A 14700-nucleotide genomic window follows, 5' to 3' on the forward strand; every position below is an offset into this window, starting at 1 on the left:
GAAGCAGCCTGGCAAGAAGGGACCCCATGGACTCGGCTCAGGGGCCCCACGCCTCGACCCAGCCACTCCAAGGCTGATTTCTTAGAAACATCTGCCAGGCAGCTTTGAAAGAAGTGCAGATCCTGCTGCTTTTGCTCAGGCAGGATTCTGAAATCTTGTTTCTGCGTTTTTATTCATGGTAGACCAGGAGCAAATTTGTATGAGGATGGCCTTGAGCAACCCAGACCCCAAGCCTGGTTGGGAAGCAGTGACTCTGGGAGAAGGGTGGCTTTCTGCATCACAGCCCTGCAGCTTTGTCCCCTATCCAGCGGAAGTGGGCTTGGAGCGGGTGGACTCAGGAGCAGGTGTGTCACAGAGAAGACAGGGATAGGAGCGTGCTGGCTGGGCCAGGGCCCCCAAGAGTCCCCTCTCTCCTGACCTCTGCCCTCCCGACCTCTCACATAGAGACAGGTGGCAGAGCCATCAGGTGAAGCTGCTCGGCCATCACCAATGCCCAGTGTTAGTCGCTTGGTCGTGTCCAACTCTTTGTGGCCCCATGGACTGTAGCCCACCAGGCTCCTCTGTCCATGGAATTCTCCAGGCAAGAATAGTTGAGTGGGTTGCCATTCCCTTCTCCAGGGGATCTTCACAACCCAGGGCTCAAACCGGGGTCTCCCGCATTGCAGGCAGATTCTTGACCATCTGAGCCTTCAAGAAGATGGTATTCAGAGGCAGAAGTGGAGGTACAGGTCTCAGAGGCACAGGAGGAACAGGGGAAGGGACACTCGCTCCCAGAGCTGTGCGGAAGACAAAGTCAGTGCATACAAGTGCCGGGCACAGCTAGTGCTTCCGGTTAATTCAGAGCTGTGCGGAAGACAGAGTCAGTGCATACAAGTGCCGGGCACAGCTAGTGCTTCCGGTTAATTCAGAGCTGTGCGGAAGACAGAGTCAGTGCATACAAGTGCCGGGCACAGCTAGTGCTTCCGGTTAATTCAGAGCTGTGCGGAAGACAGAGTCAGTGCATACAAGTGCCGGGCACAGCTAGTGCTTCCGGTTAATTCAGAGCTGTGCGGAAGACAGAGTCAGTGCATACAAGTGCCGGGCACAGTTAGTGCTTCCGGTTAATTCAGAGCTGCGCGGAAGACAGAGTCAGTGCATACAAATGCCGGGCACAGTTAGTGCTTCCGGTTAAACTGCACCCCACACTTCAGAAATGGATGACTTTTCTGTCCAAAACATGCTGAGGGTTGGAGCTGACGATACGGTTTTTGTCCGATACCACTGAGGCCTAGGGTGGGGAGAATTCACTTTGGGAGCATCAAAACTGAGTCAGGAATGAAAGGGTCTGGTGGTGGGGGGCTCAGGGTCCGACTGGTGCAGACCTGAGTTCAAAGCCTTGCTGAGGAAGACATATCGGTGTGACCTTGGGCGTGTGGGTGGCTTCTTTACATGCAGAACAGGAAAGTGGTAAAACCTGCTTTCTGAGGAAGATCAGTTGAGAGTCCTGCATAAAGTGTTTAGCAGCTTAATTATGTTTTGCTTCAAAAAAAAAAAAAAAAAAAAAAATGGGCCTCAAGGTCAGATTCAAGTTTCTGTAACTCTCTGTAACTCTCTGTAACTCACCAAGCCAGTGGCTGGGGTCTCTGATGCAGGGAGGGGTTAACATGGGGCTGGGAAGACTGGAGGGAGGTGGGGGGCTGCTCTCCTTCCCATGTGACTCCAGAAAGGGTATTCCGCCCCCCACCGCCTTGGGGGAGCTGGAAGGAGAGAGTTGGCTTCAGTTTTATAATCGGAAACAAAAAAATAACAGGCTTGAAAAAAGGAGTTTCTGGGAAACACTGCCCGAGATGACATTAGCACCTAGTACATTCTCCCCAGGGGAGAAGTCAGAACTGAGGTCTATGAATTAAACAAAGATTTGTTTTCTCCTGCCCCACCCCACACCTTTTTTTTTTTTTTTGGATGACAGTTCCAGGCTTTGTGGTCAGCTGGGCTGGCACCAGGCGCACTGCGATCCTGCATTCTTCCTCAGTTACTCAGCTGCCAAAGGCTGGTCCTGGAACGAGGCTGCCTTTCCACAGAACTGTTAAGTATTCTGGGTCAGGGACTGATAAGGCTGGTTTATTTGCCTTTGACAACGATCACACCTGGGGAAGGTTCGGCACTTGCCCTTGTGCTCAGGGATTTTCCATGTTTACGCAGAGACAGACGGTGCCCCGAACCCAGCAGGACAGGAAAGGAGAAAAGCTGACCCTCCTGCCGGCACACTGAGCCCCCCACTGACCGGGACAGAAGCCCGGCCTGGGGGTGAGACAGGCAGCAGTGACCCAGCCCAAACTCCAGCTACAAAGCCTCGCCCGCTGCCTGCTCACCGGGCACCGACTGGCTCATGGAGTGTCAACCAGTGAGGGCAACAGAAACAGGGCCCCAGAACCTTCTATGCTCACGAAGTGTCGACCAGAGAGGGCAGTATAAACAGGGCCCCAGAACCTTCTATGCTCATGAAGTGTCGACCACAGAGGGCAATTGAAACAGGGCCTCAGAACCTTTTACACTAGCATGGCACAGTGATGGACAGGACAAGTGGGCAACTTTAGTTAAAGGGAAGGGCTCTGAAAACTGCGCCTCAAAAAGTTAAGTTCGCATTCAACCCAGCAATTCCACTCCTAGGTAGAGATCCCCAAAGACTGAACATAGGTGTTCAGACAAAAACTCGGCGCGCACACACTCATAGTAGCCCTGTGTGCATTGGCTCAAAGGCGGAGACTGCTGCCAGGGCTGCCAACAGGTGGAACAGCGAATGCACCAAAGGGGTCCAGCCGCACAATGGGGTATAACTCAGCCGTGAGAAGGAACAGAGCTCTGACACACGCCACAACGTGGATGCACTGCCAAACATGATTCTCAGCTGAAGAAGGGCCTCCCTGGTGGGCCAGATGGTACAGAATCCGACTGGAACGTGGGAGACCCAGGTTTGCCCCCTGGGTCGGGAAGATCCCCTGGAGTAAGGGCATGGCAACCCACTCCAGTATTCTTGCCTGGAGAATCCCGTGTACAGAGGAGCCTGGCGGGCTACAGTCCATGGGGTCACAAAGAGTCAGACACGACAGAAGTGACTGAGCACACACGCACGCAGAGGGGTTAGTAGCCCAGAATGTGAAGGTACCAATGCCACTGAATGGTGTTTTTCCAAATAGCTGGTTTTATGCTGTATGAATTTCACCATAATAGAATAAATAAAAGCCAGCTGCTCTATGGGGTGGGACTGGGGCAGCGGGTGTTGAGGCCCCTGGGGAGGCCTCTGAGGAGAAATTCGAGCAGGACCCTGAACGCTGAGAAGGTACCAGGCTCGCAGAGGGTTCCTGGTTCTAGCCAGAGGGCAGTGTGAGGACAGTGGTCCTTAAGGGGACACGCCTGGCGCTCAGGAGGTGCAGACAGAAAGCCAGCGCGACTGAGATGCTGGGCTGTATTATCCGCCAAGAGAGCCCAGGACAGAGAAGAGAGAGGAGCTGATTGTGGAAAGTGGACAGGGGCCAGATGGCACAAGACTACCCTAAACAGGGTGGAGGACAGTGAAAGAGGCGGACAGACCCTCCCTGGAGGTGAAAGACTGGTCCAGGGCAGTTGACGGTCCTCAGCTGGGGAAGGGTCACTTTTGTTCAAATACGTCATTGAGCCCCGATCATTGAGCGCCAGTGGGCATCAACGTGCCTGGCTGTGTCCCACTGCAATCCCCCAACAAGTTGGGCCCTAGAGCCCTTCTGTTTGGGTAAGAATTAGGCAGGGCTTGGGTAGGACCCGACCAAGAGGGACTGTGGGGGTCTGTCATCAGCCCCCGCCCCCACCCCCAGGTGTATGCCTGAGAGCAGCCCCTGGGCCAGAAGAAGCCCAGAAGAGGGGGTTTGGTTGGCGTGGGGAGGCCAGAGCCCTGGCCCTCAGATTGGAGGCCACTGCCCTCTGATGCCCGGGGTCACTTCTGGAAACAGCCTCTGCTCTGGGGTCTGCTGGTCCATGAGTGTCCATGGAAAGACTGCCCTGTGGGCTAGTTTTGGATACCCCACCCCCTCTTGGCAGGTTCTGGCAATCGGCTGTCACTACAGGTCAGTGGAATGGGTCCTGGAAGGCACCAGCCATGGAGCACTGACCTCAGAGCTGGACTCTAGACCTGGATGTGCCCGCCCACCCAACACACTGGCCACTGCTGACCCTCTCTCCCTGGCCAGGCACGCTCACCAGCCTCTGCACTCCTGGAGCTGAACATTCTGTGGGGACGAGAGCCATAAACATAAAACTGGCCAATAAATAGAATATGTGATTTTTTTCAAAGCCAAATGGGACAAGAAAAATACATCGAAGTGGCCAGTCGCCTATTAGCCCTGATTTATATTCTACTTATAACATCTCATCCAAGGAAATGAAAGGTATGTGCTCATCAAATATAATCATATAGAGCTTTGAAAGGGGAAGAGAAACAGCTCTGTGACAACTCCCCGGGCCTGCAGAGAACAGCAGGAGACGTGTCACGATCGAGCCAGCCCCTCCAGCAGCCACCCCGGGGCAGGTGGCCAGCCGTGGTTTTTCCCTTGTCAACTCCTCTCCAGGCAGGGGGTATGTTGCAACAGTGCAGTCCACGCAAGGGATGGACACAGAGCAACACCCGGACGGCGGGTACGGACACCACAGCATCACAGGCCAACCTGGGCCGGGCTTGCGAGGAGCCCTCTGGCAAACTCTTTGAGGAAGGTGAGTGCGGTGACTCTGATGTGCAACCGACGGGACTCGCATCTCACTCGCTTCGGTGACAGTGCTGAAGCTGAGGCGGGGGGATGCCGCTGAAGACCTGGGGGAGGGTCTCAGTTCCCTGGTGTCCCCTGCCGAAGTGCCGCAGCTTAAACTACCCAATGTCTGGGGCCCCTGCGGGAACTCGTTGTCTCCCGAGTGTTCTCGCAGGGAGAAGGGCAACAGGTGGGCGCTGCCCTGAGGCTGTGCAGAGACTGAGGATGGAGGCTCACTCCTCGCTCGGTGAAGGCTGAATGAAGGCGCCGTGTGACGGGGACACTCCAGGTCCCCGCAGGAGTGACACTCTTCCTGGGGGGAGAGGGTACCCAAATATGTCGGCCAGGTACAGAGCACGCAGGCTAATGTGACGGGGCTGAGGGGGGCAGCGGGGATCAGGAAAGGCCTCTCTGAAGAGGCGGCATGCAGTCTGAAGCCCGAGTGATCATCAGGAAGTGGCCGCATGCAGATCTAGGGAGGAGCATGCAGGGCCAAGGCCCTGGGGCAGGAGAGAGCACCGTGAGCTTGGGCGGTGGTTCTCAAAGCGTGGGCTGGGGAACCCTGGGGGCGCCTCCCAGGGTCAGAATTCTCATAAAGATGACGACGGCATTTTCCTTTTATACTCATTCTCTCAGGAGGATGCAGAGGAGCTTTCCGGAGTCCATGCCAGCATGACAGATTGAAAGCAGAAGCAGCTATGAGAAAACCCAGCTGTTTTCTATTAAGCCAGATATTAAGGAGATTTGCAAAAATATAATATTAACTTTTATTTGTTTTGTTTTGCAAAAGACTTGTAGTTCATAAAGAACTATACTATTTATTGCTTTACATAGGATGGGTTATTATTATTTTTTAAATAAATAAATTTTAAAAGTATTTCTCAGTTTTAATTTCCAATAGCTGAAATATGGATAAGTATAATCCATACAAACTAAAGATCTCTGGGTTCCTTAATGCTTTTCAAAGAGTATAAAGTGGCGCTGGGCCTTCCCTCGCACTCCAGTGGCTAGGACTCCATGCTTCCACTGCATGGAGCACGGGTTTGATCCTCTGTCGATGAACTAAGATCCCACACGTCACACAGCCAAAAAACAAAAAAAAGAAAGGAGGGATCCTGAGGCCCAAACCTGGAGACACGCTGACTTGGAGGAGCAGCAAGGGTGGGGGGCTCGGGCAGGGGATGGGGTGAAGGCTTTGGGAGCTGCGTCTGAGAGGCTGGCCGGGGCTCATCGCACAGCGAGCACTGAAGGCCAGAACGAGAGACCTGGATTTTGTTCTAAATTCAACGAGGAAGCTACAGGAGGGCGGCAGGGAGAGGCATGATGTGATGATGTGATTTATGTTCTAGAAAGATCCCTCTGGCTGTGTGGAAGGGAGGGGACGAGCCTGGAAGCCAGGGAACGTGTGGGTGCCGCTGCCGTGAGCGGGGGAGAGACGCTGGGGGCCGAGAGAGGGAGCAGGACCTGGTGTGTTCTGGAGGCAGAGCAGAAGTGGGTGTGGGAGAGTGAAGAGAAAAGATGAGGGATGATGCCAAGATGCTGGATGGCTGTGGGGCCAAATTCTGAGGCAGCAGGTGGTGAGGCACCAGGGGTGGGGGTGGGGGGAGCGGGGCGGAGGGGCGGGGTCCCCTCTATGAGAGAACGCTGACTCTCTCTGAGTCATGCAAAGCCTCACCACTTTCCACTGGCTCTTTAGGTCACATCTCTGGCCCAGGCAAGGACAGGCAGGCAGCGAGGCCTCTCTCAAAGGCCCGGGAGCAGGCGTCTTGCGGCCACATCTCTGAGAATGTTCCCTACCACCAGCCCTGCCAGGGGCTGTTGTGGGGAGACACTGCTAAGGAGTGAGTGGTCACTTTCAGGAGCTTCCTGTGACCTGCCACAGTCCCACCTGGTACCCTGACCCTGGGACCAGCAAGAGGACACTGGGCATCCCAGCTGTGCCAAGCCCTCTGCAAGGCAGGCCCAGGCCAGCGATGCCCCCGGCACTGGACAACCTGGCCCCTCTCTGGAGGTCAGGTGGGATGGGAGAAGTGATCGCACAGCCATCTGCAAACATGGGGGAATCATGCAGATGCCCAAGAACTTGACATTTGGCTCTGTTGACTACTTTACGCTCGCCTTGTTCCAAAGACGAGGCAGTGAAATGAGGACCAAGCTTTCCTCCTTAATCCATTACTTCCTGAGCTCAAAGAAGCCCTGATGACCCTAAAGAAATGATTTCTTAATTCACAGAATCTTGTACGTCAATTACAATTCAATTAAAAAAAATTACAAAGTGTACTTATAGACATGTTATAATAAAATCACAACTGTGTGTGGGATTTCCCTGGCAGTCCAATGGTTAGACTCTGCCCTTCCAATGCAAGGGGTACAGGTTCCATCCCTGGTCGGGGAACTAAGATCCCACATCCTGTGCAGCCAAAAAAAAAAAAGAATTCTAACTGTGTGGGGAAAAAAAAAAGGAAAGGAAGAAAGAAATGATTTCTTACCAGGCTTGTCTGTATTTAGTTAACCTAGACTTATGGTCATCATTCATGTCTGCTTAGCAACCATCTCTACAGAGCATGAAGCAATCTGGAGAATTGTTTTAAAATGTTTATTTATTTGGTTGCGGCACGCGGGATCGTCACTGCATTATGCGGGACCTTTCTCTGATGCGGCTCATGGACTCTCTAGTTGTGGTACACAGGCTCAGTAGTTATGGCTCACAGGCTTAGTTACTCTGTGGCATGTGGGATCCTAGTTCCCCGACCAGGGATTGAACCCGAGTCCCCTGCATTAGAAGGCAGACTCTCAACCAATGGACTACCAGGGAAGTCCCAATCTGGAGAATTTTTAACAAAGAACCCTTCAGACCCCTCAGCAGGCAGAACTGTCTCACATTTCACGGCTGAAACAGATGCAGGACTGCAGTCAGTCTCGAAACCTAAGACCAGATTAAGAATGGAAGCAATCGCAGGCTGTGGGTGGCAGCGTGACCTGGCACACTTTTTTCTGGGGCTATATATATTAAGATCAAAAACCTCCCCTTTGACTCAGCATTTATCCCACCGATACGTGACATTTGCACACTTACAACAAGGATACCCCAAGGAGAGTCACTGTGATGGACGGGCCAGACACTGGAAATGACCAGCATCACTGTCCAGTGTCAGCGACCAGCGTCCAATGCCCATCAGTATGAAATGTTACAGAAGGTTATTTTGGTCCATCCATACGAAAAAGTACTCTACCACAGTGAATGAGCGTGAAGTCGGTTTACACATGCTTCCACGTAATGCTGACTTGTCAATAATCAAACTCAGTGAGATGCAGAATCACAAATACAGTATAACCCTGGGGTGTAAAAACAGACAAGCAAAACATGTCTGGAAGGACATGCAAGAAACTGTTAACCATGGTCACTTCTGGGGCTAAGCAGTCTTATTTTCATCTTATCATGTCCTGTTTGGGTTTTAAGAAGTCATATGCTTATAGCATATACTATATGAATCCCATGGACAAAGGAGCCTGGCAGGCCACAGTCCATAAGATCGCAAAGAGTTGGACACGACTGAAATGACTTAGCATGTATAGCATATACTATATTTCTAAAATGAATAAATCAAATCGAAGAACGAAATGGGAGGTGAAGGGAAACAGGGACCCTGGTTTGGGTCAGGTTCTATCCACTGCATTCGATTCTTAACTGGGTAACTGCTTTTGAAAACATTTTGCAACATTTGCAGTTGAGGTTTGAAGCCCTGAGCGTGGAGGGGTGAAGTTGCAGGGAACAGCTTGGCCAGTTTTCTGAAGTTCTCTGAACAAAGGCAAGGTTCTTTTGTGAGAGGTCAGGGTGCAGACATATCAGAACAGGAAGAGGGTGCGCACTGGGCCTTGTGGAGAAGTGGTACTTTCGGCTCCACTGGGAGACTCTGAATTTTCTATTCATGCTTCTCTTTGAGATAGGCGGGGAGGAGAGTTACAGCTGTGCTTTGGTGAAAGTGGGAAGAGAAGCTCCCAGAAAAAAGACAGTGGCAGCCACCCTGTGGGCAGTGGGACCTTCTTCTGAATTCTCACTTCTTTAGGAGCTTAAATAGGAACCACACACACCAACTCTTTCTAGTCATCCTACATGGAAAAGGAAATGACTCTTCCACAACCTCGTTACTAATACTCTAAGTATTTCCAAGAAACTTCCAAGAAAGTTTCAGTCTTAATTCTGAGAAGCTCTTCTACATCCTCAAACAAATCTCTGGAAAACCAAACCCCGGTGATGGAACATCAAAGGGAAAGCCAAGATTTCTTTCTGGGGCTTGTGTTTGATCTTGCACTGGACTTTGGTAATTCTAAGAAGCTGGGTTTCTGAGAGGAGAAGGGATGCTTACAAATGCTCAAGATACAGAAGGTCCTGGAATCGACCCTCTCCCTCTCCCTGGAGGGGACAGGAGGTGGCGCGGCGGGGGGCTTACCTGGCACCCTGTCCACAGAGGCGAACACGGAGCGCTGCACCGTGGGGTCGCTGCTGCCCCGGCGGCACTGGTCGTAGAAGCGGAAGGGCAGGTGCTGGGCGGAAGATGAGCCGAGTCCAAACCCCAGGACCTCAGTCGTCGGCTGGATCGGAAGGTCCAGGAGGGCTGTGTTCAAACAAACCCGTGGTTCAGGCTCAGCACGTACGATGGGAGTGTAGGTGATGAGACTTTGGGTGGCTGTAGTTGGTGTGGCTGTGGCCCAGCCAGGCTCATCCCTGGGGCATTTCTAGGCAGGCAGCCGGTAGCCTTGAGCTGGGGAGACCAGCATGACACCGAGGGTCTCGACTGAGGCTCAAAACACAAGGGGCGCCTTGTGCGGGGTTCAGAGAGGAATGCCAGGCCTATCTTCACCTCAGATTCTCGGTTTCCATACACAAAAAACCGTACCAAGGCTTAGCATTATGTACGGTTTCAGACCCCGAACCAAACGGGGCCAGTTGTGCCACGAAATTCACAAATCTATGCGTGCAGGGAAGTGTGTGTGAGAGAGAACACACACGCACCTGTGCTTGTGTGTTTATGACTGTGTGCGTGTATCTGTCACTGTCTTCCCTTCCACACACAAATCTCACAATACAGCAAAATTTGGAGGGGCCCTTTAGAATTTATTTAAGAAATACCCAACGCGTGGGACTTCCCAGGCGGTACAGTGATTAAGACTCCACACTCCCAACACAGGGGATCACAGGATCAATCCCTGATCGGGGAACTAAGATCCCAGATGCCGCATGGCATGGCCAAAAAAAAAGAAGAAGGAAATACCCAAGGCGTTAGTTCTAACAGCCACTTCACAGCATAATTCTCCATTTTCAAATGAAATATTTAGCCTTCATGCCAACTGTGAGAGATTGCTTTACATTAAAAAAAACAACACACTCTGGAAATAATCTTTAGAGAAAGGACTGAATGATTTAAGTTACTTTGCACATTACAAAATGCTTCTGTAATGATTTTGGAGGCCAAGTTTCAGCTAAGTGAGAAATAAGATGCAGACTATGTGTGATGAAGGCCTGCGCCGATCAACGGAGCACTTGCCGGAAATAACTGAACCCACCATGCCCAGAAACCCCGCCCTCTAAGTGTTTATTTTCAGGAGACCCCTCAAGAACACTCCCCTTCTCCCCCAGTGGAAGGCCCTGATTTCTTGAGATAGGCTGGTGGTGATTTCAGGAGTTGATAGAATGCCTTTTCCCCAAGGAGGATGCTGTTCTTTCTGCCCTGATGAAGGGAAGGCTCTCACATCAGCACCTTCTAAGAAAGCTGGGGCCTTCCTGACACTGGATGGCGCAGGGTCTCCTCACTGATTCACTGCATCCCTGCGCCACGTGAAATGACGCTTTCGAATCCAGTGCTGGGTCCCGGCCCCCTCATCAGGCAGGGCTGCCTCTCGTGAGAGCTGGGAACGGAGAGGAGGAAGGGACGGGCTTTAGCGCAGGAAGTCCTGCCTTTGGGTTCTGACAACCAGCTGCCTGTGTGGCTTTGGGCAAGTCACCAAGCCTCAGTGTACTCATCTATAAAATGGGTGAACAGGCCCTACTCATCTCCAGGGTGGTTTTAAGGGTCAGAGGTGGTAGACGAGAATCAAAGTGAAGTGAAGTCGCTCAGTCGTGTCCGACTCTTTGCAACCCCATGGACTGTAGTCTACTAGGCTCCTCAGTCCATGGAATCTTCCAGGCAATGAGAATCAAGGCACTCTGCAAATATAAGTTAGAGGACGCCGTGTGCTGGAGGGGAGCACCACTGTCCACACGGATGGCCGCACCTCTTTGAGCAGCCTCAGACATTCTAGAAACCAAACGCTTAGGATTCTCCACCCTCTCACCAAAACACAACTGATTCCTGCATCGCGGGTGTCCTCTCCTAGAGGAGTCATCAGGGCGCTCGAGGTCAATGTGAGACCCATGCTGATGGCTCAGAGGACACCCAGCGAGGGGTGCCGCACTCACCCGCTATCCTCTGCATCTTCATGCGTCTCGCCTGGATGCGGCCCTTGGCCAGGCGCTGCTTGGCAATGATGCAGCGGATGTGGTCCGAGAAGATGAAGGTGGCTTGCAGGATGGGGAAGGGCTTGGAGTGGGGGCTGGATGCAGGCTTGTGGATGGTGATATTCAGGGCGCGGCTGTCGTCCTCCACGCCGGTCACCTGCATGTCCTGGGGCGGGGAGGGGGCCAAAGAAAGGATTTCCGTTAGGTTCAGTTAGGAAGGGCGTTCCGTTAGGAAGGTCGCTGCTTGGAGGCTGTGGACCCACATCTCCTCTAGAACAAGGGCCTTCAGACTGAAGTTTGCTTTTGTTCTGAAGGAGACCATCAGTCCCCAAGTGTCGAGGAGTGTTGAGGATGGGCACAAACCAGACTGGCCCTGGTGGGGGACGACAGGGTGGGAAGCACAGCCGGCTCAGTGGCTGGTGCTGGCTGCGGCAGCTGGTTTTGTCCCCACAAAGACTTGAGTCAGCTGGTGAACGTGCAGGATGCCAGCGGCCTGTGGGATCACAGTGCTTGACCAGGGATTGAACCCGCACCCCCTTGCATTGGAAGGCGGATTCTTAACCACTGGACCAGCGGGAAGTCCCAAACCCTAACAATTCTTGCTTCTGAGAAACCAGAGATAACAAACCCAAGGTCCTAGTTCTTTCTGGCATGATTTCACCTACTAACGATTCCTTTCCTGCTTCTCTTAAGAAAGTGAAAGTTGCTCAGTTGCGTCCAACTCTTTGGGATCCCACAGATTATACAGTCCATGGAATTCTTTAGGCCAGAATACCAGAGTGGGTAGCCTTTCCCTTCTCCGGGGGATCTTCCCAACCCAGGGATTGAACTCAGGTCTCCCTCATTGCAGGCGGATTCTTTACCACATGAGCCACAAATGAAGCCCAAGAATACCAGAGTGGGTAGTCTATCCCTTCCCCAGCAGATCTTCCTGACCCAGGAATTGAACCGTGGTCTCCTGCATTGAAGGCAGATTCTTTACCAACTGAGCTACCAGGGAGGCCCTCTCTCTTAAGAAGAGGGCATCATTAGCTCCTATTTGTATGTCTCTGACAAATTCCTGGTCCCTAAAGAAAAAAGCTAACTCTGAGAAAGAGACATCTGAAGAAAGTTGCCCTTGAAAGGTAGAGAAGGACTCACGTAGACCAAGTATTAGGACAAATGCGATCCAAAGCCTCAGAATGGATTCTGTGCAAACAATCTGCTTCCCACTGAGGTTTGAGATAAAAAGCAGAGGACAGGAGACAAGCATGAAAGTCAAAGGCTAGAGGAGGGGGCGGAAATGTTGAAAAGGCTCATGAAACAAGACAGAGACTGTCCATAGGCATTCCACCTGGCACGGAACGTTGCAGTGGGGATTAGATGAGATATTATGCTTTTAAAATGGAGAGAGAGGCTGGCGCGTTGTAACAGTCTGACAAATAGGCGCTCCTGGAAGAAGACCAAAAGAAAAGGTTTATGTGGCTTTCATTGTCTGATGGACGACACGTATTAATCCTTTGAGGGAGAAAAACACTTTCCTGACACTAAATTCTAAAGGAAATTGATTATAAGCCTAGACAAATAAGAAGCAGCACTAAGTCACTTAATGGACAGTCTCCGACGTGGAAGTCTTTTTTTAAATGCGAGCTTCTTCAGATGGTTGCTGTGCACATCACCCTTCTGTAAAAGACATTTTTTAAATGGAAAGATCTTGAAAAAGAGGAGGCTGGGAAATGGTTGCAACAGCATCTTCAAACCCATGCGTGGTCATCTCGGGGAGGGGGGTCACACTGGAGACAGATGTGGGTTGGCCCCGGCAAGGCCTTGCCAGCAACCAGGACTGCCCAACAAGGAAACAGGCCCGGCGCAGGGCAAGTAAGGCCCAGGGGGTCTGGTGGGGGCGCGGGATGGAAGGCTGTTTTCAACTCGCCTGGCTCTATGCTTCCTTTGACCAACCAGCTGGCATTAGTCACCATCATTAGACAAACAGTAAGAAAACCCAAGCTCCAGCTTGGTGTTTGGCAATTTAAAAGCCCAGGCTTGATGGAGAGACGGAGGACACAGGAACTTCCATAAATCACCAGCGGCAACAATCATTCTAGAGAGGAGATGAGCCCAGCCCAACTTCTTGGTACCTGCCCGAGGGAAACCCTGGCCCAAGTGCACAAGGAAGTCCAGACAGTTTTGTTCACGGCAGCACCATATGTGAAGGTAGAAAGCTGGGGACAACCACAGGACACTGACTACCTCCGCCTTGGGATGTGGGCAGGCAGCAGGTACAAGAAAACCAGAAAGTCTCCACAGACTAACAGTCAGGGCTCTAAAACATTCACTGAGTGAAAAAAAACAAAGTGTAGAATACACGCAACGTGACAGAATAAAGAATGCACACAGACATGCCCTCTTTTGAGTACCTGTGTACAATTTTTAAAAACAGTACGTGCACGCTAAGTGGCGTCAGTCATGTCCGACTCTTTTGTGACCCTATGGACTGCAGCCCGCCAGGCTCCTCTGTCCATGGGATTCTCCAGGCAGGAATACTGGAGTGGGTTGCCGTTTCCTACTCCAGGGGATCTTCCCGACCCAGGGATCGAACCTGCGTCTCCTGCGTTGGCAGGCAGATTCTTTAGCACTGGGTCACCTGGGAAGGACAGTACACGCAGTTCCATTCACACGTGCAGTTGGCAAAGCACCGTATCTGGTAACAGAGGAGGGGCGTCAGAAGTGAGTTTTGGTTAAAGAGAACTTGGCCCTTATCTGTGAGGTGTTCTAACTGCTGTCAGGGGTAATCTGTTCACACAGCCCTTATGTCATTAGCACTGGACTGTAAAGATGACACTTTGGTGGGTGTTTGCACAGCCAGTGGAGAAGAGCTTCCAGGCTTCTCAGCCATCGTACCTGCAGAAGGCCGGCGAACTTGACCACTCCCCAGCCCAGCCTGGACACGTCGGGCTCCACCAAGCTCATCTGGTAAATATCGACAGCCAGGAACCGCTGGAGCATGCCGCCGTCCTTGGCGACCACCGTGCACGCGATCAGGTCGCTGTTGTCTGGGAGGAGGGGGACAGAGAGCAGGGTGAGGTGCAGCCCGCTGCACAGTCTGAGAGACACATATGGGCTGGTGTGTGTTCTGTCGGGCGGCACAGCTCGGCGCCAGACCCCAGCCTGGCAGTCACACACACTGGGCTCCGAGTCCCTCCTCTGAGTCATGCTGGGCAACCTTCTGTACCTCTCTGGGCTTCAGACTCCTCATCCAAAAAATGGGGATCATGCCCAACCCACTCAAAGCACTGTTTGTGAGGACCAGCTCGAATAAAATACATAAAGCACAGTACAGTCGCAAAGAACGACTTCCGGTCTGAGAGCGCGTTTCTAAGTCTAAAGAAGTTAGCCCAGGTACCCGACTAACAGGGTTGGGTACATAGTATTGTACTTGACTAGGTTTTTAATACTTTTCACACAAATAAT

General features: G+C 52.0%; 1 protein-coding gene and 1 long non-coding RNA gene across 2 annotated transcripts in view; one reads left to right on the forward strand and one right to left on the reverse strand.

Annotated features, from left to right (window-relative positions):
- Window positions 1–14700, reverse strand: part of CLEC16A (C-type lectin domain containing 16A) — a 234582-nt gene that overhangs the window by 50658 nt on the left and 169224 nt on the right. The window contains 3 exon segments of the mRNA XM_070362887.1: window positions 9206–9370; window positions 11212–11416; window positions 14131–14282. Coding sequence (XP_070218988.1) covers window positions 9206–9370; window positions 11212–11416; window positions 14131–14282 — 522 coding nt within the window.
- On the forward strand, window positions 3959–5673 carry LOC138985558 (uncharacterized). The gene is made up of 3 exons (XR_011462601.1): window positions 3959–4400; window positions 4581–4722; window positions 5391–5673. It is a non-coding gene; the product is annotated as an uncharacterized lncRNA (long non-coding RNA).

The sequence above is a fragment of the Bos mutus genome, chromosome 25, assembly GCF_027580195.1.
Source record: "Bos mutus isolate GX-2022 chromosome 25, NWIPB_WYAK_1.1, whole genome shotgun sequence".
NCBI classification, from domain to species: domain Eukaryota; kingdom Metazoa; phylum Chordata; class Mammalia; order Artiodactyla; family Bovidae; genus Bos; species Bos mutus.